General features: G+C 41.5%; 1 protein-coding gene across 1 annotated transcript; it reads right to left on the minus strand.

The window, feature by feature from the left end:
• Window positions 1-3,467: 3,467 nt before the first annotated feature.
• On the minus strand, window positions 3,468-9,186 carry LOC118372330 (acrosin). Its single transcript, XM_035758179.1, has 5 exons — window positions 9,059-9,186; window positions 8,438-8,621; window positions 7,726-8,003; window positions 3,938-4,080; window positions 3,468-3,781 (listed from the first exon to the last, which is right to left on the minus strand). The coding sequence occupies exons 1-5, from the start codon at window positions 9,138-9,140 to the stop codon at window positions 3,545-3,547; spliced, it is 924 nt and encodes a 307-aa protein (XP_035614072.1). The 5' UTR covers window positions 9,141-9,186; the 3' UTR covers window positions 3,468-3,544.
• Window positions 9,187-26,120: the final 16,934 nt, after the last annotated feature.

Here is a 26,120-nt window from a genome sequence, read left to right on the forward strand (position 1 = left end):
ATAAGGGAGGACGATGGTAAATGCGAACTGCATAACATACCAATAGACATAATTTTGTCAAAAGCGAGCTGTTCAGTCATCTGCACGCAGTACATCCAGCCTTCAACATGTTCTTATAGCATACATATTCTTATATCCATTGAATTGTGTCCATTTTCTGTTTTTAGAAAGATTGGCACACATATGAAAAGATGATATTATCATAAAACAATATAAATTTAGATCATACAAGGGACAAACCTTAAATTGAGATCTTTACATTTTTCAGTTAAGGTAAGTGCCTGCACCGGTTGGCCTTTCAAATCGAAATGTTTCAGTTGAGCAGTTAGGTTCCTGCAAGAACCCCCAACTAAGAAGGTTCCTCGATGAACCCCACCTCCTATGGGGTTCTTCGAAGAACCTTTTAGGAGCCATTTTCAGTGCTAAGAACCCTAAGATTCTTCAAAGAACTTTGAGGATCTTAGAAGAACGCATGTTGAGTGTAATAAAAACCTAAATGGCCTTACTCCTCAAAAAATGTATTGAGACTTATAAGCTGAAGTGGATTCGGCCCGATTACCATTAGCCGGGGCCCAGAGTAATATGATTCTGCCAGACTCTGGAAATTCTCAGCCCGCATGAAGCCACCCAAGTCCATTCCGAGCCCCCTGTATCTCAAACGGAATATGCCAGAGCCCAGCGTGTTGACTGGGTACAGCATGCCATGACACCCTAACCCGGCTTGGTGCGCTCTGCCTGCTGTTGTTTACCAAGTGTGCTAAGCTGAATCATGCAAATCCTGTTGAAAAAGACATTACTCAAATTGTAATCATTGTAATGGTTCTTGTGTCTTATATGCAATGGGTGCATGAACCACAAACACTATGAACATGTTTATATAGATTGGTGTCTATTAATTAAGTAGTATTTAGATAACTGATCAGTAGTTCAATCAGATTTCAACCAAAAAACAGATATCAACCAAAATAAGACGTATTTTTCATGGCGTCAAAAATAAATAATGAAAAACATGTCGGGTTATAAGATGTCTCGACCAGAAGTAAAAGACATCTTTATCAGGTCGTATGCCCACTGGGTGAGGGGCAGAGTAGTGTCATGACACTGGCCTGGAGGTAGGTTTATGACAGTCATAAATACCTCTCCCCCCTTTTTTCCTCTCTCTACCCTACTGATGTGACATTTGAAAACCCCTCGGTTAACATAGAGATTCTGGGAACATCAGAAGGTGGGGGGAAATGAACCATATTTTGGTAATCCAACCAGTTGAACATATGCGGTGGTACTTATATATGTATATATTATATATGCCATTTAGCAGACGCTTTTATCCAAAACGACTTACAGTCATGTGTGCATACATTCTACGTATGGGTGGTCCCGGGAATCGAACCCACTACCCTGGCGTTACAAGCGCCATGCTCTACCAACTGTGCTACAGAAGGACTACTTAATGAATATGATGTCAGTTCGGTTGTCATCTGAAACATTCTCATCAATGATAGTATGACATAAATGGTACAGTGGAAAGTCTACACATTATAGTTATCAGATTCACATGGAATTGTTGTGCAATTTAAATGTTTGAATATAAAATTATTGGTGAAAAGATTAAATGTAATTTTAGCTTCCATGAGAGATTTGGGTTTTCATAAGGTTAGGGCTCTGCTCAATCAGTGGCCCGCCCCTGTGAAGACACATGGGTTATAAAACTATGAAAACACACCCTTCTCCCTACACTATATAAGCCCTTGACGAAAATTTAACCTCCTGTTCGGAGGACGACGGTCCATACGTTAAAAAGGACTAACATGTCAACTACAGAACTAAGCCAACCTCAGCGTGAGACATTCTAGCCATTGAGTTAGCAACAGCAGCTAAAAACGTGGGCTAGGAAAGGACAGACAGAGTATCCCGCCTACCACCCAAAGACGACACTACAATGTTTCCCGTTTATCACCAGAGACACTCTTCAAAGGACTCTGTTGGGCAACACGGCCTTCCATCTACCACCAACCTATTGAAGCGCAGCTCAGAGTAAATATTTATTGCATTTTCCTTTTCCAAATGGGCGGTAATTTATAATGCATAAGATATTGTATTTACGATAGCACAGCTTCTCCCTTTTTCCTCAGTCTTCCCACTCTTTCACTCAAACCCAACCCATTTTCCTTTGTGTAACCAGCTGTCATATCTGTTCCGTCTGCTAGGGACGTTTTCCTTTATGACATTGTATTTAAGGTATGATTCATTCTGTGTATATGTAATTCTGTGTGATTAGTTTGGTATTTAGTAAATAAATAATTAAACCCACTTTTGTATTGCTGATTCAACTTGTTAGCCAGGGTTCGTGAAGATAATCAAGAATTGACAACTTTTAGATGAGACTGAAATAAGGTGACGAGTAATATTGACTGCTATTGATGTAAAATATTACCAGGTCTTTAAAAGTTTTTTCGGAAGATAACAGCTCGGTGCCCCAACTTTCTAGTTAATTACATTTACATGATTAGCTCAATCAAGTAATATTAATTACAGAGAAAGGATTGTATGGAATAGCATGTCATATCACTTAATCTGGCATAGCCAAAGACACGACGGTAGTAAGTAACTGAACAGATTTTTTTGAACAATATATTTGTGAAATAGGAAAATGTACACATTTACGTCGCATTTAAAACATAATCCATTAATTATATAATATATATATATATATATTTCATGTTTTTGGGACCAATCACAAGAGCGGCACCTGTCACGCCTTGGTCTTAGTATTTTGTGTTTTCTTTAATTATTTGTTCAGGCCAGGGTGTGACATGGGTTTATTGTATTGTCGTATTGGGGTTTTTGTAGGCATTGGGATTGTGGTTGATTAGGGGTGTGTCTAGTATAGGCTTGGCTGCCTGAGGCAGTTCTCAATCAGAGTCAGGTGATTTTTGTTGTCTCTGATGGGGAAACTGTATTTAGGTAGCCTGGGTTTCACTGTGTATTTCGTGGGTGATTGTTCCTGTCTCTGTGTAGTTTCACCAGATAGGCTGTAATTAGGTTTCACGTTCCGTTTGTTGTTTTTGTATTTGTATAGTTATTTCATGTGTCACTTTTTTCATTAAAGTCATGAATAACCACCACGCTGCATTTCGGTCCGACTCTCTTTCTACAAACGAAGAACGACGTTACAGCACCTCTGTTCAGTGGTTGAACTTGACATTTTTACCAGCCTGTGAGATCAAAATCTTGCCAATGTAAGTAGGATAGTAGTCCTAAGGAATATAATAGAATTCTCTCAAGAAATTATTAGTATGCTACAACATTTAATTTCATGTTCCTTAAGGCCTAGCTACTGTTTTAATGGGCTACTATGATAAAGTAAGACAGTGGAAACAATAGCCTTTTGGCATTTCACAGGTTTATCCTTCAACAATCATTAAATTGTTGAAATGACCCATATAGCCTACAGAGCCTTTGAATAATATGGTTTATTTAGGCTACTCCTGAGAAGTGACAGAACTATGTCAAACACTGGACTAGATTCAGCAGTTCACCTCATTCAGATAAGTCTAGAAACTACACTGGACAGGACTAAGATGAAACGGTTATCTAGCTGACAGACGGCTGACAGGGATCTTGACTGAGTTGTCTTCAGCCAGGCTGAGTACTTGCTGGCCATAGTATACACTCCGGGTCTTTTAGGCAATCCGCAGGCATCCCCAAAACTTGTCACGCCAACAATGTAGAATTTTTCATGATCCTCACTGAAGCACTGGAGTGGACCTCCACTGTCTCCCTTCATGCAGTGAAAAAAATAGTATGTTTATGGTATTATCATGGCGAACACAATTTTATTCAATGGGACCCTATTTTCCATGAGCTCTGGTCAAAAGTAGTGCAGTATAAAGGGAATTGAGTATCATTTTGGACACAGACATAATGGCCACCTCACCTGACATGTGTCGACCCCCCCGGTCTCAAAGCCAGCACAGATCATGCCATTCTTGATGTAACCGTTGTACCAGTCGATCTGGTTACAAGTATTTCGCTCAAACAGCTCCACCTCAGCTTCTTGCAGTGTGTCCATTGGCTTTCCTAAAGAGATACCAGACACACATTGTTCCAAGATGGCGTAGCAGTAAGACGTGTGTGTTTGTCTTTGTTTTATCCCGTGTAAATAGCAATAGTCTTTTTCGAATACATCTTAATCTCACTTTCTATCTACGAACTAAATATACTTTCCTGCAACCCACCTCAACCAATGTGGTACGGATCTGCTATTTCTATTCCTGGACGTGGAACTTCTATCAGGAGCTAGCCAGCTAACTAGCTACTAGTCTTTGTTAGCCACGGCTAGCGGTATTCACTTTTTTCTCGGTCATCAGCCAGCCAGCCTTAGCTCAGACAACACCTGCCTGTCTGCACAGAGCGATATCAACCCAGAGCATATTTGACTGCTTCTATCTACCACATCACCAGATTCCTGGCGCTCTGGATCATTACACCGGATCATCGCAGCTAGCTAGCTGCAAACAAGTGGCTACTGTTAGCTAATGCATCTGTCCTGAAGAAAGCACCAGGTAGCCTCGAGCTAGGCCCATATACCAGCTAATTCTAGGGCTACAATACCTCCTTTGCCAATTGGCCTGGACTCTTTGTCGACAAGGAGCCCCGCTGATCCATCACGACTGGACTGCCGACGTGATTGCCCGATGTGGTCTCAACGGGCTATTATGTTACGATGTCGCCGAAGAACCATCTACTAGCCCAGGCCCGCTAGCTTTTATGAACTCTGTGTCCTCTGCTCGCCTAGCGTAGTAGTGACTACCAAACGACACCCTGACTCACCTATTGTTGCTCTTTTGTCCCTATGATCACTCGGCTACACAGTTGATGCCCCCTGGACTGTTTCAATAACACGATACCTCATTTTGTTAACCTGTCGGCCCCAGCCTTAAACTCAGGGCCTGTATGTATCAAACTGACCTTTCATCGCCATTTACCCGTTGTCTTAGCTCTTCTGATCAACACCTTTGTTTGCTTTATGCCTCTCTAATGTCAATATGCCTTGTCTACTACTGTCTTGGCTAGTTCTTACTGTTTTATTTCACTGTAGAGTCCTCAGCCCCGCTCAAAATACCTTAGATAGCTCTTTTGTCCAACCCCACACACATGCGGAGACCTCAATTGGCTTAACTGGTGCCTCCAGAGACAAGACCTCTCTCATCGTCACTGTACTCGCAACTTACCATACCATTGTCGGTACATTATGCCTTGAATCTATTCTACCACGCCCATAAATCTGCTCCTTTTATTCTCTGTCCCAACGCACAAGACGACCAGTTCTTATATCCTTTAGCCATACCCTTATCCTACTCCTTCACTGTTCATCTGGTGAAGTGGAGGTTAACCCAGGCCCTGTATCCCCCAGTTCCGCTCCTATTCCCCAGGCACTATCATTTGTTGACTTCTGTAACCGTAAAAGCCTTGGTTTCATGCATGTTAACATCAGAAGCCTCATCCCTAAGTTTGTTTTATTCACTGCTTTAGCACACTTCACCTACCCTGATGTCCTAGCCGTGTCTGAATCCTGGCTTAGGAAGGCCACCAAAAATTCCATCCCCAACTACAACATTGTCTGCCAAGATAGAACTTCCAAAGTGGTGGTGTTGCAATATACTGCAGAGTTCTGTCATGCTATCCTGCTATCTGCTCAAACAGTTCGAGCTTCTACTTTTAAAAATCCACCTTTCCAGAAATAACTCTCTCATTGTTGCCGCTTGTTACAGAGCCCCCTCAGCCCTTAGGTGTGCCCTGACCACCACATGTGTGCCCTGAACACTACATGTGAATTAATTGCTCCACATTTATCTTCAGAGTTTGTAATGTTAGGTGACATACACTGGGATATGCTTAACACCCCGGCCTTCCTACAATCTAAGCTAGATGCCCTCAATCTTACAGAAATGATCAAGGACCCTACCAGGTACAACCCTGAATCCGTAAACACAGGTATCCTCATAGATATCCTCCTGACCAACCTCCCCTCTAAATACACCTCTGCTGTCTTCAACCAGGATCTCGGTGATCACTGCCTCATTGCCTGCGTCCGTAATGGCTCCGCGGTCAAACGACCACCCCTCATTACTGTCAAACGCTCCCTAAAACACTTCAGCAAGCAGGCCTTTCTAATCGACCTGGCCCAGGTATTCTTGAAAGATACCTCATTCCATCAGTAGAGGATGCCTGGTTATTCTTCAAAAGTGCTTTCCTCACCATCTTAAATAAGCATGCCCCATTCAAAAAATGTAGAACGAAGAACAGATATAGCCCGTGGTTCACTCCAGACTTGTTTGCCCTTGACCAGCACAAAAACATCCTGTGGCGTACTGCATTAGCATCGAATAGCCCCCACGATATGCAACTTTTCAGGGAAGTTAGGAACAAATAGACACACGCAGTTAGGAAAGCAAAGGCTAGATTTTTCATGCAGAAATGTACATCCTGTAGCTCTAACTCCCAAAAATTCTGGGACACTAAAGTCCATTGAGAATAAGAGCACCTCCCAGCTGCCCACTGCACTGAGGCTAGGAAACACTGTCACCACTGATAAATCTACAATTATTTCAATAAGCATTTTTCTACGGCTGGCCATGCTTTCCACCTGGCTATCCCTACCCCGGTCAACAGCTCTGCACCCCCCACAGCAACTTGCCGACCTCTTCGTCGACCTGGCCAAGGCTTTCGACTCTGTCAATCACTGCATTCTTATCGGCAAACTCAACAGCCTTGGTTTCTCAAATGACTGTATACAACATTGATGTTGCTCTTGCTGCTGGTGATTCTCGGATCCATCTCTACGCAGATGACGCCATTCTGTATAATTCTGGCCCTTCATTGGACACTGTGCTAACAGACCTCCAGACGAGCTTCAAAGCCATACAATACTCCTTCAGTGGCCTCCAACTGCAAGTAAAACAAAATGCCTGCTCTTCAACCGATCACTGCCTGCACCCGCTCGCCCGTCTAGCATCACTACTCTGGACCTTTTCTGACTTAGAATATGTGGACAACTACAAATACCTAGGTGTCTGGTTAGACTGTAAACTCTCCTTCCAGACTCACACTAAGCATGTCCAGTCCAAAATTAAATCTAGAATCAGTTTCCTATTTCGCAACAAGCATTCCTTTTTCCACTATGGCCAATTTATTGCCATACCTCCCTATTCTTACTACATTTGCACACACTGTATAGATTTTTCTATTGTCTTATTGACTGTACGTTTGTTTATCCCATGTGTAACTCTGTGTTGTTTGTGTCATACTGCTTTGCTTTATCTTGGCCAGGTCGCAATTGTACTGTAATTGAGAACTTGTTCTCAACTGGCCTACCTGGTTAAATAAAGGTGAAATAAAAATAAATAAATGAACATGCTGTATTCATCTACTGCTAAATTCAACATTCAGCACTGTTATACCCTTATAGCCTGGTCCCAGAAATGTTTGTGCAATCACAATGGCACAAACAAACTGGTACCCAGGCTAAGGCTTTTAACACCTAAACTTATCTTCATTCAGGGGTGCTGCACTGTGGCTGAACCTCCTCTCAAATGGATATGTTTGTGTTATACAGGAGGTTGAGAGCAGAGCAAGAGGCCAGTTTCCGATGTTACAGTTTGATTAATAAAGGTTGTGTTGTATCATATTGTATTGTCATTTCCTAATAGATCCCACACAAACCTTTGAAAGAAGTGCTGCCCCAACCACTGATGAAACACTGGTTGAGGTTTAAGTTGAACTCCTCCATCTCGTCTTCCACTGTACAGACAGGCTGGACAAAGTCTGTGTACTCCAGTGGAGAGCTGAGACGCAGAAGAGCTATGTCGTTGGAGTAGCTGGGGTGGTGGAACTTCTCATGGGCTCTGATCTCCACAACATAGCGGCGCTGGGAGTACTGCCCTGGTTCTGTTAGCACGTTGAGTCCTGCCACCACGCGCAGACTGGACCTCCTATGGGGTCTGGGCACAGCAAAAGCAGTTGGGGGGTTAAACAACAGAAATTATTATTTTGAGCAGAAGAGTATCAGCAGCTTTTTCCATTGTTTACTGACGAGAAGGAAAAATGCAATATTGAAGAATGAGAAAGTATGTATCTGTCACTGCAATGTAATTTCTAAGTTAAATCATTTTGTCTTATTAAGCCTATAAGCAATTGAAGAAAATATTTTTTTAGCAGTGACACTTTCAATTATGTATCTCAAGTGATTCTACCTGTTTGGCTTGATCTTTTTGCATGTATGATTAGGCATGGTGATGGCTGGGTATGTATGATTAGGCATGGTGATGGCTGGGTATGTATGATTAGGCATGGTGATGGCTGGGTAGCCTATGTAGATGTAATAATATAGGTTATTCATGTGATTTATTTCTTGTTGGTTATATAGATGACTCACGGAACGATAGTGAAGCAGTGTGCAGCGGTGAGCACCCAGAGGCTGTTGAGGATGGTCCCGCCACAGAGGTGCCAGGACCTCACCTGCACGCTGACCTGCCAAGGCCATGCACCCAAAGGTGCATTGCGCCCTCCAACAACACGTGACCCTCCTGGAGCGTCCGCCAATGGCCGCTGTCCGCATGCTGTCATCACCATCGCAGAATAATGGAAATGTAGAATGTAAATTTAAGTTTCAGTTGAAAGTTATGCAGGTCAAGCATGCGCACTAATGATCACATATGAAACTGATTATCACAGTAGGCCGAGTATGGCAAAAGTAAACACCCTAAAGGGTGTTATGCTTATCATAATGGATGTAAGGTCAATATCAAAGTAAACATATACTGATTAAAACACCTGGTTTTCTGATTAAAACACCTGGTTTCGAATTATTAGGACATGTGAACGACTTAATCGGCGTTCCAGCGATATATTTAATCTGCGCTTGTGCCAGCCCGTAGCACAAGCCTCCCTCAATAGGCTGGAATCAGCTTTCGCGTCATCGCTTATTGGCAACATTTAGCGCGCCCGTTGTGCACAATTCTTTTCATGATATATCTGGTATTGATCTAGGACTTACTTCCTTGTGCTGAACCTTCAGATAACAATACACTTATGGACAGGGCACACTGTAAAAAGATTCCAAATGTCCTAAAGTCCATCTTTATGTGAGGAAAATATAGGTGGACTAAACTGGCAGGTGGTTGGTTGGTGGATCTCCAAACATTGATTGATTCATTCATGTATTGTTCCAAAGCGAAGAGGTGTCGGCTTTGTGACGTAATAAGAAGTTTGGTCACCTTTTTTTACTGTCGGCTGTGTGTGAGGTCACTTATCAATAACTCGGGACTGGGATAATGTTGATACCGGCTATCATAGGCTACAATATAATTTCAGATTTTGCATATAATTATTTGCAACGAATTTTAGGCCCAATTTACGCAGTGTCTCATGCCATCAATGTAGCCCACATCAGTAGCCTAATGATCACTTACAGACAGTAAAACATTATTGTATGCCAACAACTCATTAGGCTACATTGGCCACGATGTAGGTCTACAGTAGCCTAAACGGCATATCATAAATCTTACAAGACTGGAAAAAGTGCTCCACAATGGTCAGCTGATATGGCCCATTCAGTTGCCGTGCCTGTGCTGAACGCCCTACAGGCTAGTATTTTTTAAACTATTTCACCTCTTGTCGAGGTATTTGAACAAAAGTTAGATAACAATTCACCTCTTTATTGTGTTAACATGTACAGTAGGCCTGTTTTTGACGCACAAATGAATGGTGGTGGTGGTCACTGATTTCATCAGTAAAATGCATTTGCCGACACTCCCTTATATTTCTGCTGAGTGTCATCAATTATGCAGCCAGAGTAGCTGCAAGCACTGAGGCAGCAGCAACAATATAGCGACAATCCCAGTTTCTCCCGAATCTTTTCGACATCTGCAGTAGAGCAACGCCTTTCTGGGTTCCTTGTAAATGCTTATAAAGTAGGTAAATTCTTAGCTTTTTCTAAAATGGTTGCATGTTTTGATGAATTGGTTGGTTCTATAGTCTGTCAATAACCTGATAAAAATGTCGCAGAGCTGCTCTCTGACCAGGATCTTCTTTTTTTTGCTTGAATTGGCTGCCTGCCTTAGCCTCAACCTGATTCCCGTTATATTTAAGCTTAATAGATATATTGCTAATATCCTTCACTGAGCTAGCCATAATATTGTTCAGACAAGTAGGAAAAATTATAAGGAGAAGAGGATGGCCACAATTTTGACAGCTTCAAAAACTCAACGATTTAATTTTTTTTTTAAATTATGATTATCAAACAACAATATATGATTTTGTGCTTAAATTTAATTTCGTGGTAGTTATGACACGCTGCAAATATTGTCCAAACGAATGTATGGTAATGGACGTCAGTAGCCTGACGAGATCATTCTCTCCCCCACCTTCCCCCCAAAATGCTCATCCATCTAATCGAGCCTATTCTAACATGTTGGTGTGTTTTCTGTGGTGCCAGAGCCTTTGAAACTGCTGCTATCCTCCACGAGTCTTTTTCATCAACATTTAATCTCAAAATTGATCATCAAAGCAAGAACCTTACAACCATTGTAATTTCGTTGCATACACATAGCCTGGTATTGATCAGGTGATCGACATGGCTTTACGGGTGTGGTAGCCTACACATCTCCTTCCTTCAATTGGAGCCGAGTTTCCTGAGTCTACCATGTTGATGGCGATAAGGTAGGACTATGTATTCGAGATGGGTAATTTTGCACGGTGGGAAAATATAACAGCCTAAAAGCCTAACATAGAAACCACCCACTGCAGCATTTCGTTGTGTTTCTTAGGCTGTGATGCGCCGCACTTTTGGGTAGGCTGGTGCTAAACGCGTACATTGCAATATCTGTGCACGATGGTTAATTTGTCGTATTATGTACAGTAAGTCTACAAACCGACTTTGTGATAAGATTGGCAACGGTAGAATGATCGATACAAAAACACATGTTTTGTTCTACATCAAAACATTCAGTGGTACTCGGTTGCCGGTGTTACGCGTATTACTCCTCCAGTGAAAATCAGATTAGATAACAACGATACACTGAACTAGTGTGCAAGTCTTTGGCGGGGAGATTGTTGTCATTGAGTTTGTAGTAAACAATAGTAGCCTGAAATTGATAGGGCCATCGACTGCCAGGAATATGGCAGGTTCTGGTGCAACACACTGAGATCTGCCTGCTTCGTTACAGAATATAGATTGCCATTTGCCATCATACCATGCCGCCGAATGTGTATCCCAGGCTATATTTGGAAAATGTGAAGTAAGGACATTTGAAGTAGCCTAAGGCCATTTGGCCACGCGTTTACCTGTGAGACATCGTCGTTAACAGTAAGAACTGCATGGCGCTTTCTGTATACTCTGTCTGAGATGGTTACATAAAACTGGGCCGGTGCACCGCCACCCGATGAAAGAAAATGACAGAAAATGTGTTCATTTCGTATTATGTCCCACTGTGTCCAAGCAAGAATATAATATGAGGGATGGTTGCTATAGAAGTTATGCTGATGCATAGGCTAGCCTAATCTTACATTTGCCAGTGTGGTAACATTTACGTAGGTAAGTAAACGCCGTAGCCTAAAAAAACATGTGCATTTTGATATTGCTTGTGTTTGTTTAATCAACAGAACATTATCGGATAATGCGACACCTGCACCCCCATATCTCTGTTAGTATTAATGTAGCCTATGACTTTAGACTCATGGCCTGGATCCTAAAATCAATTTCTGCCCAAATATCTTGTCCTGTTATCATTAACGCCCCAATACAATACTTTTCCGGAGTAAAGCAATCAAAGACAATTAGTGTGCATGTTGATTTTGCATTCCAACCGCTTTTTTATACAAGATATTTGAGCCACTAATCTCTCGCTTGCCTCTCGATCTTGTGTAGCTGAAATGGACAGCGCCCGTGAGCAGCGCGAGACGAGGGAGATAAAACTTCATTCCAATCCCTTTCCCCTTCTTTCTCTTATCTCTGATTTTAGGCTGCAATATTGTAAGGTTGTAAGGTTGGTTACGTTGTCAATCCCTGTATTTAGTTATATTGTGTCAATGCAAACAACACAGTTATACAACAAGCTCTCCAGTGAACGAGCATGCAGTGTGAGGACAAAACACTGACATTTACGTTTTTATCGTTGGTTGAATTTAATATTTAATTTTAAATCGTGAGATTTATACAACGTTATTCATAGCAATATGTTCGCGGGACGTTTCGATATTTGCAGGTTTATACATGATAAATGGCTCATTTTGGATGTAGGGCTCATCCTCCCTGACCGTCTTGGTTCAGAGGTTAGATGAACCCTCTACAGAATATGTAGGCCATAGAATGCATCATTTGTAGTTTGTGTGAATTGTCCTTATACGAGTATACCAGACCTGTACTCTGGACAGCTTGATGACATGAGCTTGAGAGTCACAAAAAACGCTAAGAATATTGACTTCAAATATTGATGATGGGCAGTTTGTGTGTGTGTGTGTGTGTGTGTGTGTGTGTGTGTGTGTGTGTGTGTGTGTGTGTGTGTGTGTGTGTGTGTGTGTGTGTGTGTGTGCCTGTGTGTGTGAAAGAAATAGCACGTTGACTGAAGTCATATTGTAGAGAAACTTTGTATGTTGTTGAATAGTGATTGTGGTCGTGTTTAGAAATGGTCTTTTGACAGATGCCCCAACATGATTATGTACTAGTGTCATGTGCAGGACCCTATTACAGTTACACATCCCATATGTCTCTTTTTTTCCTCTGCTGGCACAGAGATTCATGACACGGCAGATACTACCAATTTACTACTGTACTATTACCATAATACTGTTGTATTTTATACATTTTGCCAAGCATGGTTAGCATGGAGTGTGACAGTGAAAAACTTGCCATTATAGAAGTAGATGGTAAGCAAAACAAAAAAAAGATCAGATGGCAAGCATTCTAATTCTATGCTTGCCATACCTAAACAATATTAGTGTTTTATACTGCACTCTTAGAAAAAAACAGTTCTATCTAGAACCTAAAAGGGTTCTTTGGCTGTCCCCATAGGAGAACCCTTTGAATAACCTTTTTTTCCAGGTAGAACCCTTTCCACAGAGGGTTCTATATGGAACCCAATAGGGTTCTACCCGGAACCAAGAAGGGTTTTTCTAAGAGTGTGATGGTAATGATAATATCTTTTCAGCATTCATTTTTGTTACAGTAAGAGCAGCACCTCGCCGCTTTCTAAAGATCTAACTTAACTGAATATACAGTACCAGTCAAAAGTTTGGACACACCTACTCATTCCAGGCTTTTTCTTCATTGTTTATATTCTCTACATTGTAGAATAATAGTGAAGATCTCAAAACTATGAAATAACCCACATGGAATCATGTAATAACCAAAATAGTGTTAAACAAATGAAAATATATATTTTTTACTTTAGATTCTTCAAAGTAGCCACCCTATGCCTTGATGATAGCTTTGCACACTCTTGGCATTCTCTCAACAAGTTTCACCTGGAGGGCTTTTACAACAGTCTTGAAGGAGTTCCCACATGCTGAGCACTTATTGGCTGCTTTTCCTTCACTCTTCGGTCCAACTCATCCCAAACCATCTCAATTGGGTTGAGGTCGGGTGATTGTGGAGGCCAGGCCATCTGATGCGGCACTCCATCACTCTCCTTATTGGTCAAATAGCCCTTACACAGCTTGGAGGTGTGTTGGGTCATTGTCCTGTTGAAAAACAAATTATAGTCCCACTAAGTGCAAACCAGATGGAACGGCTTATTGCTGCAGAGTGCTGTGGTAGCCATGCTGGTTAAGTGTGCCTTGAATTCTAAATAAATCACTGAGAGTGTAACCAGCAAAGCACTATCACACCTCCTCTTCCATGCTTCACGGTGGAAACCACACATGCGAAGATCATCCGTTCACCTACTCTGCTTCTCACAAAGACACAGCAGTTGGAACCAAACATCGGACAGATTTCCACAGGTCTAATGTATATTGCTCGTGTTTCTTGTCCCAAACAAGTCTCTTCTTATTATTGGTGTCCTTTAGTAGTGGTTTCTTTGCAGCAATTTGACCATGAAGGCCTGATTCACACAGTCTCCTCTGAACAGTTGATGTTGAGATGTGTCTGTTACTTTAATTCTGTGAAGCATTTATTTGGGCTGCAATTTCTGAGGCTGGTATCTAATGAACATATCCTCTGCAGCAGAGGAAACTCTGGGTCTTCCATTCCTTTGGCGGGCCTCGTGAGAGCCAGTTTCATCATAGCGCTTGATAGTTTTTGCGACTGCACTTGAAGAAACGTTCAAATTTCTTTACATTTTACGGATTGGCTGACCTTCCTGCCTTAAACCTCTTAAGGATCCACCCCTTTTTTTTCTTCCAATTTTTACCTAAAATGACATACCCAAATCTAACTTCCTGTAGCTCAGGACCGGAAGCAAGGATATGCATGTTCTTGATACCATTTGAAAGGTAACACTTTGACGTTTGTGGAGATGTTACATTCATGTAGGAGAATATAACACATTAGATCATGTAAAAGATAATACAAAGAAAAAAAACAACCGTTTATTTAATTGTTTTTGTACCATCATTTTTGAAATGCAAGAGTAAGGCCATAATATATTATTCCAGCCCAGGTGCAATTTAGATTTTGGCATTTCAATTTTGGCAATGCATGTGCATTTGTGTTAAAAAAAATTCTATCAAGACTGCCCAAATGTGCCTAATTGGTGTATTAATAACTTTTCAAGTTCATAACTGTGCACTCTCCTCAGACAACTGTAATAGCTACTGTAAATTGGACAGTGCAGTTAGATTAACAAGAATTGAAGCTTTCTGCCAATATTAGATATGTCTATGTCCTGGGAAAATTTCTTGTTACTTACAACGTCATGCTAATCGCATTAGCCTACATTAGCTCAACCATCCCGTGAGGGGGGACCTATCTGTAGAGATCCTTGAGAGTAGTGATGGACTGTTGTTTCTCTTTGTTTATTTGAGATGGTTGTGCCATAATATGGACTTGGTCTTTCACCAAATATGTCTATATTCTGTATACCACCCCTACTTTGGCACAACACAAGGTAGGGGTGGTATATTGTCCATAGGGTGTGTTCATTGTCTATAGTTTATTCCTGCCCATACCATAATCCCATCGCCACCATGGGGCACACTGTTCACAATATTGATATCAGCAAACCTCTCACCCACACATCACCATGCACGCTGTCTGCCATCTGCCTGGTACAGTTGAAACCAGGATTCATCCATGAAGAGCACCCTTCTCCAGCGTGCCAGTGGCCATTGAAGGTGAACATTTGCCCACTGAATCCGATTACGACGCCGAACTGCAGTCAGATCAAGACCCTGGTGAGGACAGCGAGCATTCCAGAAGAGCTTTCCTGAGACGGTTTCTGACAGTTTGTGCAGAAATTCTTCTTTGTACAAACCCACAGTTTCATCAGCTGTCCGGGTGTCTGGTCTCAGATGATCCCCCAGGTGAAGAAGCAGGATGTGGAGGATTTGGGCTGGCGTGGTTACACGTGGTCTGCAATTGTGAGGCCAGTTGGACATTCTGACAAATTTTCTAAAATATTTAGATTTAAATAATTTATTAGATACTCCTATTCTGAGCGACTTACAGTAGAGAGTGCATACATTTTCATATTTTTCCGTACTGGTCCCCCGTGGGAATCGAACCCCCTGACGTTGCAAGCGTAATGCTCTACCAACTGAGCAACAAAGAACTAAAACAACGTTGGAGACAGCTTATGGTAGAGATATTAACATTAAATTATCTGGCAACAGTCAGCATGCCAATTGTACGCTCCCTCAAAACTTGTGGTCCTTCTGTGGCTCAGTTGGTAGAGCATGGCGCTTGTAACGCCAGGGTAGTGGGTTCGATTCCCGGGACCACCCATATGTAGAATGTATGCACACATGACTGTAAGTCGCTTTGGATAAAAGCGTCAGCTAAATGGCATATATTATATTACTTGAGACATCTGTGGCGTTGTGTTGTGTGACAAACTGCCTTTTATTGTCCCCGGGCACAAGGTGCACCTGTGCAATTATTTTACTGTTTAATGAGCTACTTGATATGCCACACCTGTCAGGTGGATGGATTATCTTGGTGAAGGATACATGCTCACTAACAGGGATGTAAACAAATTTGTGCACAAAATTTGAGAGAAATAAGCTTTGTGTGCCTATGGAACATTTCTGGGATCTTTTATTTCAGCTCATGATACATGGGGCCAACACTTTACATGTTGCATTTATATTTTTTGTTCAGTATATATATTTAATTGAATGTCCTTTTCTATAACTGTTCTGTGCTTTGTTTGTTCTGTACTACGTTATACGTGGACCCCAGGAAGAGTAGCTTCTGCATGTGCAGTAGCTAATGAGGATCCTAATAAACAAAACTAAATAAACTAACATCCCAGGCCTGAATCAACCACACATTTTATGCAAGTTACGGCATCAGTATCTTCAATTGATAGAGAGCACAACTAATTGTCACGAGAATTTTCAATCCCAATGATAATAACTGACAATCAATAGCTCTGACCAATCCCCAAGATCTGTAAGACCATGGGTTTAATAATAGTCAAAGACTCAGCTTATGCAAAAAGATAGTACAGTTTATTCAGAGAACTTTCTGAAGTCCATTATACAAAGATATCCATTTTATAGCTGCGCACATACTTCCACACAAACAGTAGGTGAGTTGTATCCACTGTTTATCACTACCAAGCAGGCAGTTCCATTCCTCTGAGATTAGAGAAACGTTGAGAAGAACTCCCTATGCTATCATATGTTCCTCAGAGGCCTAGCCAGGTCGGTCCAAACACAGTTTTAATTGTTCTTTGGGTATTTTCCTAGGCACCCACATCCAAGTTCAAATCCTAAACTACGCCTTGCTCAGACAGACAGTCTGTGTTTTTCCACTATACAGATACATTGTTTTAACCCAATTCCGACTAAACCTACACACATCATCAGATTATCATTTTATGATTCTAATCAATTTCATACAGTTATAAGGTTTCAGATTGGAATTATTTTATCATTATCTTTCAACATATACATTATTTTAGCACTAATCTACAGTTGAAGTCGGAAGTTTACATGCACCTTAGCCAAATACATTTAAACTCAGTTTTTCACAATTCCTGACATTTAATCCTTGTAAAAATTCCCTGTTTTAGGGTTAGTTAGGATCACCACTTTATGTTAAGAATGTGAAATGTCAGAATAATAGTAGAGAGAATTATTTATTTCAGCATTTATTTATTTCATCACATTCCCAGTGGGTCAGAATTTTACATACACTCAATTAGTATTTGGTAGCATTGCCTTTAAATTGTTTAACTTAGATCAAACGTTTCGGGTAGCCTTCCACAAGCTTCCCACAATAAATTGGGTAAATTTTGGCCCATTCCTCCTGACAGAGCTGGTGTAACTGAGTCAGGTTTGCAGGCCTCCTTGCTCGCACACACCTTTTCAGTTCTGCCCATTAATTGTCTATAGGATTGAGGTCAAGGCTTTGTGATGGCCACTCCAATACCTTTACTTTGTTGCCCTTAAGCCATTTTGCCACAACTTTGGAAGAATGCTTGGGGTCTTTGTCCATTTGGAAAACCCATTTGCGACCAAGCTTTAACTTCCTGACTGATGTCTCGAGATGTTGCTTCAATATATCCACATCATTTTCCTGCCTAATGATGCCATCTATTTTGTGAAGTGCACCAGTCCCTCCTGCAGCAAAGCCCCCCCACTACATGATGCTGCCACCCCCATGCTTCACGGTTGGGATGGTTTTCTTCGGCTTGCAAGCCTCCCCCTTTTTCCTCCAAACATGACAATGGTCATTATGGCCAAATAGTTCTATTTTTGATTCATCAAACCAGAGGACATGTTTTCAAAAAGTACAATATTTGTCCCCATGTGCAGTTGCAAACCGTAGTCTGGCTTTATTGTGGCGGTTTTGGAGCAGTGGCATCTTCCTTGCTGAGCGGCCTTTCAGGTTATGTTGATGTAGGACTTGTTTTACTGTGGATATAGATACTTCTGTACCTGTTTCCTCCAGCATCTTCACAAGGTCCTTTGCTGTTGTTCTGGGATTGATTTGCACTTTTCTCACCAAAGTACGTTCATCTCTAGGAGACAGAGTGCGTCTCCTTCCTGAGCGGTACGACGGCTGCGTGGTCCCATGGTGTTTATACTTGCGTACTATTGTTTGTACAGATGAATGTGGTACCTTCAGGCATTTGGAAATTGCTCCCAAGGATGATCCAGACTTGTGGTGGTCTACAATTTTTTTTCTGAGGTCTTTGCTGATTTCTTTTGATTTTCCCATGTTGTCAAGCAAAGAGGCACTGAGTTTGAAGGTAGGCCTTGAAATACATCCACAGGTACACCTCCAATTGACTCAAATGATGTCAATTAGCCTATTAGAAGCTTCTAAAGCCTGTCAATTTAGTATATTCAAACTTCTGACCCACTGGAATTGTGATACAGTGAACAATTGTTGGAAAAATGACTTGTCATGCACAACGTAGATGTCCTAACCGCCTTGCCAAAACAATAGTTTGTTAACAAGAAATGTGTGGAGTGGTTGAAAAACGAGTTTTAATGACTCCAACCTAAGTGTATGTTAACTTCCGACTTCAACTGTATGTGAGCGATACACTAATTAGTATTTTCTTCAAATACAATATTCATGGAGCTAGCATTATATATTTTAATAAAATACAGGGTGTCCCTTACAGCATTTCAAGCCTTTGTCCCCAAAGCACCCTGTTTCCTATAGTCCACTACTTTTGACCAAGACCCATAGGGCTGTGTAAACTATTGTATGTAGGGAATAGGTTGCCATTTGGATTGGGACTCGTGATCTAACATACTTGTTATATCTATCATACATGAAAGCCAATGACTCAAATTTGTTCTGTCATTCTACATCTGCAGTGTGTTCTCAAAATAGCAGCATCGTTATTTGATGTTTTAGTTGGTGTTTTTAGTTTGATGATCTCACATTTTTAACCGTTATCTCGTTCAGTGTTAGCGTATCTGGTCCCACCCCAAATTGCACCCTATTCCCTATATAGTGCACTGCCTTTGACCATGGCCCATAAAGCTCTGTACAGAAGTAGTGCACTATATAGGAAATAGAGTGTTATTTAGGACATATCCTGTGTTTTTTCTTCTTCTGTCAAGTCCGGACTGTACTGGTCCATTTCTGCGACGGCTCTGCTGTGAGAGAAAGATCTTCTCTTGCTCTAAAGCTTTTCTTTACCGTAGAAAAAACAGGGAGAGAGTACTTGCGTTCAAAATGGCACCCTATATCGTATTTGGGTCAAGACTAATGGGTGTGCCATCTTGGATTCACATAAAGTGTAACGCTAAATATTACTTCTCCAAGTCCAGTTCACACACATACATCTTGCTGTTATGATATTCATGTATGATATTTACAAACATTTCTAAAGAATTCAAACTATAAAATATTTAATGCCTTGTATTTTCAAGAGAAGACCATGAAAATCACAAGAGGCTCAACAATAGGACAGCCCATCTCTACACAGTCTAATCTGTTCTGATGATCATTGGGCTCTGCTTCCTCAACTCTCTTGCTCTTTTGAAGGAAACAGGCACCACTCACTCTTGTGCATATTCCCTTCAAATGCTCTTGTGATTTTTGGTTTCACCTTGATTCATCTTTTGTTGAGCACCTTCTATTACCCTTCTAACTCTGCTCTCTTGGCTCATTTGTTCTTCTTTACTCTCTCTCATTCCCCCAGAGCTGGTTTTAGTGGATGGGCCAATACTTAAAAAAGTAGCTACAGGATGACAACATGGCTGCTCCCCTTATGGCACCACCAGGACCTGACAGCTTTAAATATTTTACCGCGGAAACATTGGCTAACATCGAGCTCCGGATCAACGAGGAGAAGAACAAACCGCCGCCCAAACAGGACAGCAGTCACCGTGACGACGACGATGACAACAAACCCAAGCCCAATGGCGACCTGGAGGCTGGGCGGAATCTGCCCTTCATCTATGGTGACATCCCTCCTGGAATGGTGGCTACACCACTGGAGGACCTGGACCCTTTCTACCAGGCTCAGAAAGTAATGACAAAACACACGCCTCCTCCTTATCTCTATCCTCCATCAGACACACACACACACACACACACACACACACACACACACATCCATGGCCTTGCTTTGTCTCAACACCTTACATCACAGATATAGTAAGAGCGATAAGTGATGTCATGTGACTAAGATTGTATTACTGTTTTTTTCTTTTTACAATGGCTTTGGCACTAATTTCAGAACCTTGTGGTAATTTTTCTAAACTCTAGACACAAAACTCAAAACGGTCACCACTTTTAACACAGGCCAGGCCGTCCAATGTTCAAAACATTGCATTGTGCATTCATATCTTTAAAGGAAACCTTGTACTTGCAGAATCGTTGGTTCAAATAACCAATTTATCATGAAATACCATAGGAAAATTAATTTAGATCACCCACACACAAGATACCAATAGTTTCACTGTGTAGTTGTTCGTACAACCATTAAATATTATAGTACAAAATATGTGATACATTTCATTATGGTACTACATGTAAATACATCACTGTAAAATGACTAGTAGAGAGAATACTACAGACACAGTGGAATCATTGACAAAATATGAAATGTATTAATGAAATACATTAAAATCACAACATAGGTTTCTTTGAATCAAAGTAAAAACAAAACAAAATATTACAGTAAAACGTCAACTGCAGTGTTCCTCACCTTGCTTACTGTAAAAAGCAAAACAAAAGATTGATTACTGTACTTATATATTTCCATTAACCCTTTCTTGTGGATTTGGCCACAGGTTCTCATCCACATCACAATGGATGTTTTCATTAGCCAAACCTCTTGGGAAGAATCTTCGGGCTAATCCAGGCCTGACACTGGTCTGCCGTGATGTCATTGCATGTGTCATCTATGGCCTGGAGAAGGGTGGCTTGTTTGTGAGGGCGCCTATCATATACCTTCCACCTCCTTTCCTCAATCAGGTTGAGGAAAGGAGAGTATGGGGGTAAGTACAGGGTGGTAAATTGTGGATGAGCCTGAAACCATGCTTGCACCATTTGAGCATGGTGGAACCTGACATTATCCCACACAATGACATAGGTCACATCATCAGCTCTATAGACCTTCAGCTCGTCAAGGAAGGTTACAAGGAGAGTTGCATTATATGATCCAATACGAGGTCCGTGTCTCACCACACTATCTTCCGATAAAGCGGCACACATGGTGATGTAGGCCCCACGTTGTCCAGAGACTTGGATGGTTGGCTCTCCTCCTTGTCTTGGCCAGGTTGAAGCCTGCCTCATCCAAAAAGAGGAATTTGTGATGGTGTGCGTCAGCATCCATCTCCATCACCCTCTAAAAATACATTTTGGGGAGAGAATTACTGATTACAATGATGTAGAATTTTGGGGGAATTTTTCACAACAGGCATCTTGCTCCACTCTGTCAGCATTTCTTTCAAAAGGCACACGGTATAGCTGTTTTTCTTTCCAAAGGCACACGGTATAGCTGTTTTTCTTTCCAAAGGCACACGGTATAGCTGTTTTTTTTTCCAAAGGCACACGGTATAGCTGTTTTTCTTTCCAAAGGCACACGGTACAGCTGTTTTAGAGACACCTGGTGCCTTTTCAGCATGCGTACAATAGTGTGCAAACTTATGGCTTCACATTGTTGAACATGTCGTTATTGTCCATGATGGGCTGCCAAATTTCTGTAAGGTGAATATAATTTCTGGCCCGAACCAAATTGACCACAGCCCGCTCTTGTTGGTTAGTCAGAATTTTGCCTCTGCCTCCCCTATTTGGCCTAGTCTCAATTCTTCAGGGAAAATGACAGTGAGAACACATTTACTCACATCACCTACTGTGTGGTACACATTGGCATGCAGTATACAGTCATTTAACAATTGAGAGTAGCCTAATGTTTAGTGCATGCTGAAGACTTACCGGTTCTCATTGCGGAAAGTTGATCTTCTGAGGTTTGGTTGAATCATTGTAGCTGCCTCAGTCATTGTCATGCCATGATTTACAACTATTGCTCAGATTTCATTGGACACTCTTTGCTGTTGCTGCTGCAGTCTTGGTCCTTGGCCTTGTCCTCTACCACGTTCCCCCACACCTCTCAGACGAGGCCCACAACCACCTCTCAGAAGGGGTGCTTGGTCCTTGGCCTTGTCCTCTACCACGTTCCCCCACACCTCTCAGACGAGGCCCACAACCAGCTCTCAGAAGGGGTGCTTGTCCCCTGCCTTTCCTTTCACCACCACGTCTTCCTCATCTTCCTCCTCCCACTGCTTGACCTCTATTGTAACCTGGATCACCTGCCAGCTCCATGTTATCACTGTGTTGTTGTAGGGGGATACCACTCATTTCACTATATATACTCGTACCACAATGTGAAATTAAATCATCAGTAATGAGTTGGTAGTATTGGAAAAGCAATTACAAGGGCCTACATACACTCACTGGCCACTTTATTAAGTTATAATGCAAATAGCCTGCTCCTTCAAACAGCGAATCATGTGGCTGCCTGCAACTCAATATAAAGAGTATATAGAGTAGAGACTTAGTTATTGTTTGACCAAACATTTGTCAGGACCCGGTTACGAACCCGGGTCTCCGGATTGAGAAACAGTCACTTAACCAACTGAGCCACGAATAGTCAGCAGAACCCAGAAGATGAGGCAGACACAGCAGTACTTGAGACGGTGTATTTAATGAAGTAAAAAGTTAAGTTTCTTCAGGAAAACATGTAACTCCACAACCTCAAAAGGAATTCCACAAGAAAAAAGGTAATCCTCCAAGACAAAAAGGCAAATCCACAAGGTGGAAGGTATAGCACAAAAAGCCTCAAAAGATACTCAAAAAAACAAGAACAAAAAAACAGAATTCCTCAAGAGAGTCCACCGGGATCAACAAGAGTACACAGAGTACTAGGGCTGGGTGCTAACATACAAACACAGAGCAAAGAACTTAGGAAAACAAAGGGTTTAAATACAATCAGGGGAAACGAGGCACAGGTGCAAATAATAATGGGGATCAAGGGAAAACAAAAGGTCAAAAGGCACAATGGGGGCATCTAGTGACCAAAAACCGGAACAACCCTGGCCAAATCCTGACAACGTTAGAACAGGCAAGATGCGTAAGGTGCCACACATTGTGGTTCCAGCATCTCAAAAACAGCTGCCCTCCTGGGATTTTTACACACTACAGTCTCTAGAGTTTACAGAGAATGGTACGATAAACAAAACACATTCAGCGAGTGTCAGTTCTGTGGGCAAAAACACCTTGTTAATGAGAGAGGTCAGAGGGGAATGTGCAGACTCATTCAAACTAACAGAAAGGCCACAAATGCTCAAATAACAGCTGTTTAAAACAGTGGTGTGGAGAAGGGCATCTCTTAACGTACAAACCGTGAATAATTCAGGCTGTTGAGGAAGCAAAAGGGGGTCCTACCCAGCACTAGATAGGTGTTCCTAATAAAGTGGCCGGGAGGTGTACAGTAATGTGAAATCTGAAAACATGGTCTGGAAAAGGGATACATGGGACCATAGAAACAGTGTCTGATAAAGAATGATGATGAAATTTTACATCCATAGATAATGTAGTCCAATTGGTTCATGTTCCACGTTAATTGGTGTCAATGGATCTCGTTATCCTGAAACTTTCATGATCTAAACATGGAATATTGTTTGTCAGTTTCCATAAAACTATGCAACAGTTACTTATCATTTTGAGCAGTTGTATCAATTGATAGTTAGATCATTGTAATGAAGTGAATAGACAGACAGTCATCTCAGATGTAATGTGTGAATTGCATTTTGAAATGTTAATACTTTGATGTTAAGTTGTGTCATTTTGAACAGGTGATTTTAGTTCAATGAACAAATGATCTTAGCTTTATGTGTATTGTATCCAAGCAATTTGAAAACGTGTTAAAAGAGTTTTAAAAAATGTGCACTTTGATCATCAGTTGTGAGTTTTGTGTGAGTTTAGAGTTTTGAAAAATGACATCAAGATGCTGAAATTAGTGCCAAAGTGGTTGTAAAAAAACCCAGTAAAGAACAGGGAAAACAGGGATGCTAGTGATAGGCCTAACTGTCTTCTGAAGGCCAGTATGGAAAGGTTTTCCCTAAAAAAAATCCCAATTCATTTACTGCAGTGGGCTAAATCAGTTTCTTGTTAGTCTTAAACAAATCTTCTTTGGAGCAAAAGTATACACCTCACCCACATGGTTATAGGCTTAAAAAAAATAAAGAATACACTTGTCAGATATAAAGTTGAAATGTAATACATTTTGAGTTTGCATCCCAATATTACATTATACATCACAGAAGACTGAAAAATAACTAAACCGTTTGACATAAAATTACCAGATTTTTGGAGGATTTTTTAAAAATAATGTTAATTAATTATGAAATTATGAAAAATATTAATAACATCCCACCCACGAGGCCAATACGTCTTTTGACTGCAGGAAAGGGTTGTGGGCCTCCCGAGTGGCGCAGTGGTCTAGGTCACTACAGATCCAGGTTCGATCCCGGGCTGTGTCGCAGCCGGCTGAGACGCACAATTGGCCCAGCGACGTCCAGGTTAGGGGAGGGTTTGGCTGGCGTGGATGTCCTTGTCCCATCGCGTTCTAGCTTCTCCTGTGGCGGGCCGGGTGCAGACACTGTACGGTGTTTCCTCCAACACATTGGTGCGGCTGGCTTCCGGGTTCAGCGAGCAGTGTGTCAAGAAGCGGTGCGGCTCGGCAGGGTCGTGTTTTGGAGGAAAAGGGCTACATCTTAACTAGCGTCTGCCTACCTGTCAGAATTATTATTTACATCAATCCAGTGGCCATTTGTTTTGAAAATCCCATGTGTCCTACAGAATCAGCACTAACCAAACAGTGCTAGGTGGCTGCACAGTTGAATTGAAAGTGGTCTCCTGATGTTGTTTAAGCACATTGTTGTGGACTTAGATCATATGTTGTTGTTTTTCTATTAAAAAGTGTGACTTTGAGAGCGGAACCCCCCCCCCCCCAAATTAAAAAAAAACTTTTGACAAAGTTGACGGCCTCATTTCACTAGTAGGCTGATACCAAAATGAAGACACTCATTCAGAGGCTGTAGTGTAGTTAGTATGTGTTAATAATTCCATATCTGGCCATGTCTTATGACTTTAAATTCTTATTTCTTCTTATCATAATGTTTTCATTCCATTATTAGCCTATTTGCATAGTGCAGTTTGAGTTGGCCTGACTGAAAGAGCAATGTGGGATTGATCATTTTAGGTCATTCATAGTGTATGTCACTGTTTGTCATAGAATGTTTCACACAGGGTGCTGTCCTGTCGCCGTGGCAATATTATAGTATACCCACTTCTCCAGGTACCACTACAACACTGTTCATAGCCAGGGGTGAATGTAAGGTGGAACGGTCCGGTATGGCGTCCCGGCAAAATAAATAGTGGGGCCCATACTGGTAAAACATGAGCCTATCACAATAATGAAACCAAAATGTCAAGAAAACTGTGAGCTACTAGACCATTATTTATCATTACTGCATGTCAGAGGCATGACAAAGACTCCAAAATGCGATATGGTTCAACGAGAACACTGGCATTCTGGCAGAGATGATTGGCCGAAACCGAGACAGTGAAGGCATTCATTCTGGCCTAATGACAATCTCCAAATGTCACTAGACTTTTTGGTGTTTTGTGTAACAGTGTCTTTCCATTCACCACTGTTTGGAGGCTGGTAATATGTTGAGAGTGGATGAAGGTGTGCGGATAACATAGTAAAAGGAGCCCTTTGAAGTGATTGACAATCATATGAAAACACAATGACTGGTTGCGTTTATGCCACAAGAAAAAGTAATGCATTTTAAAAGTGACATTTTTGTTGTTGTTTATGACCAGGCCCACAGAGATGCGATTGAATTAATAGCGATTTTAAATATAATTCTATGATCAGGCCCCACGGCCGGCTCGCCCATTAGGCAAAATTAGG

Source organism: Oncorhynchus keta, chromosome 28 (assembly GCF_023373465.1).
Source record: "Oncorhynchus keta strain PuntledgeMale-10-30-2019 chromosome 28, Oket_V2, whole genome shotgun sequence".
NCBI lineage: Eukaryota > Metazoa > Chordata > Actinopteri > Salmoniformes > Salmonidae > Oncorhynchus > Oncorhynchus keta.

Bases quoted from the DNA above. Each gene is read 5' to 3' on its own strand.
- LOC118372330 (XM_035758179.1), bottom strand. From the start codon at position 9,140: ATGGACTTTAGGACATTTGGAATCTTTTTACAGTGTGCCCTGTCCATA. The intron at 8,622-9,058 runs GTAAGTCCTAGA...TGGTGATGACAG, and splicing joins TGAAGGTTCAGCACAAGGAA to CATGCGGACAGCGGCCATTG. The intron at 8,004-8,437 runs GTGAGTCATCTA...TGCTGTGCCCAG, and splicing joins CACTGCTTCACTATCGTTCC to ACCCCATAGGAGGTCCAGTC.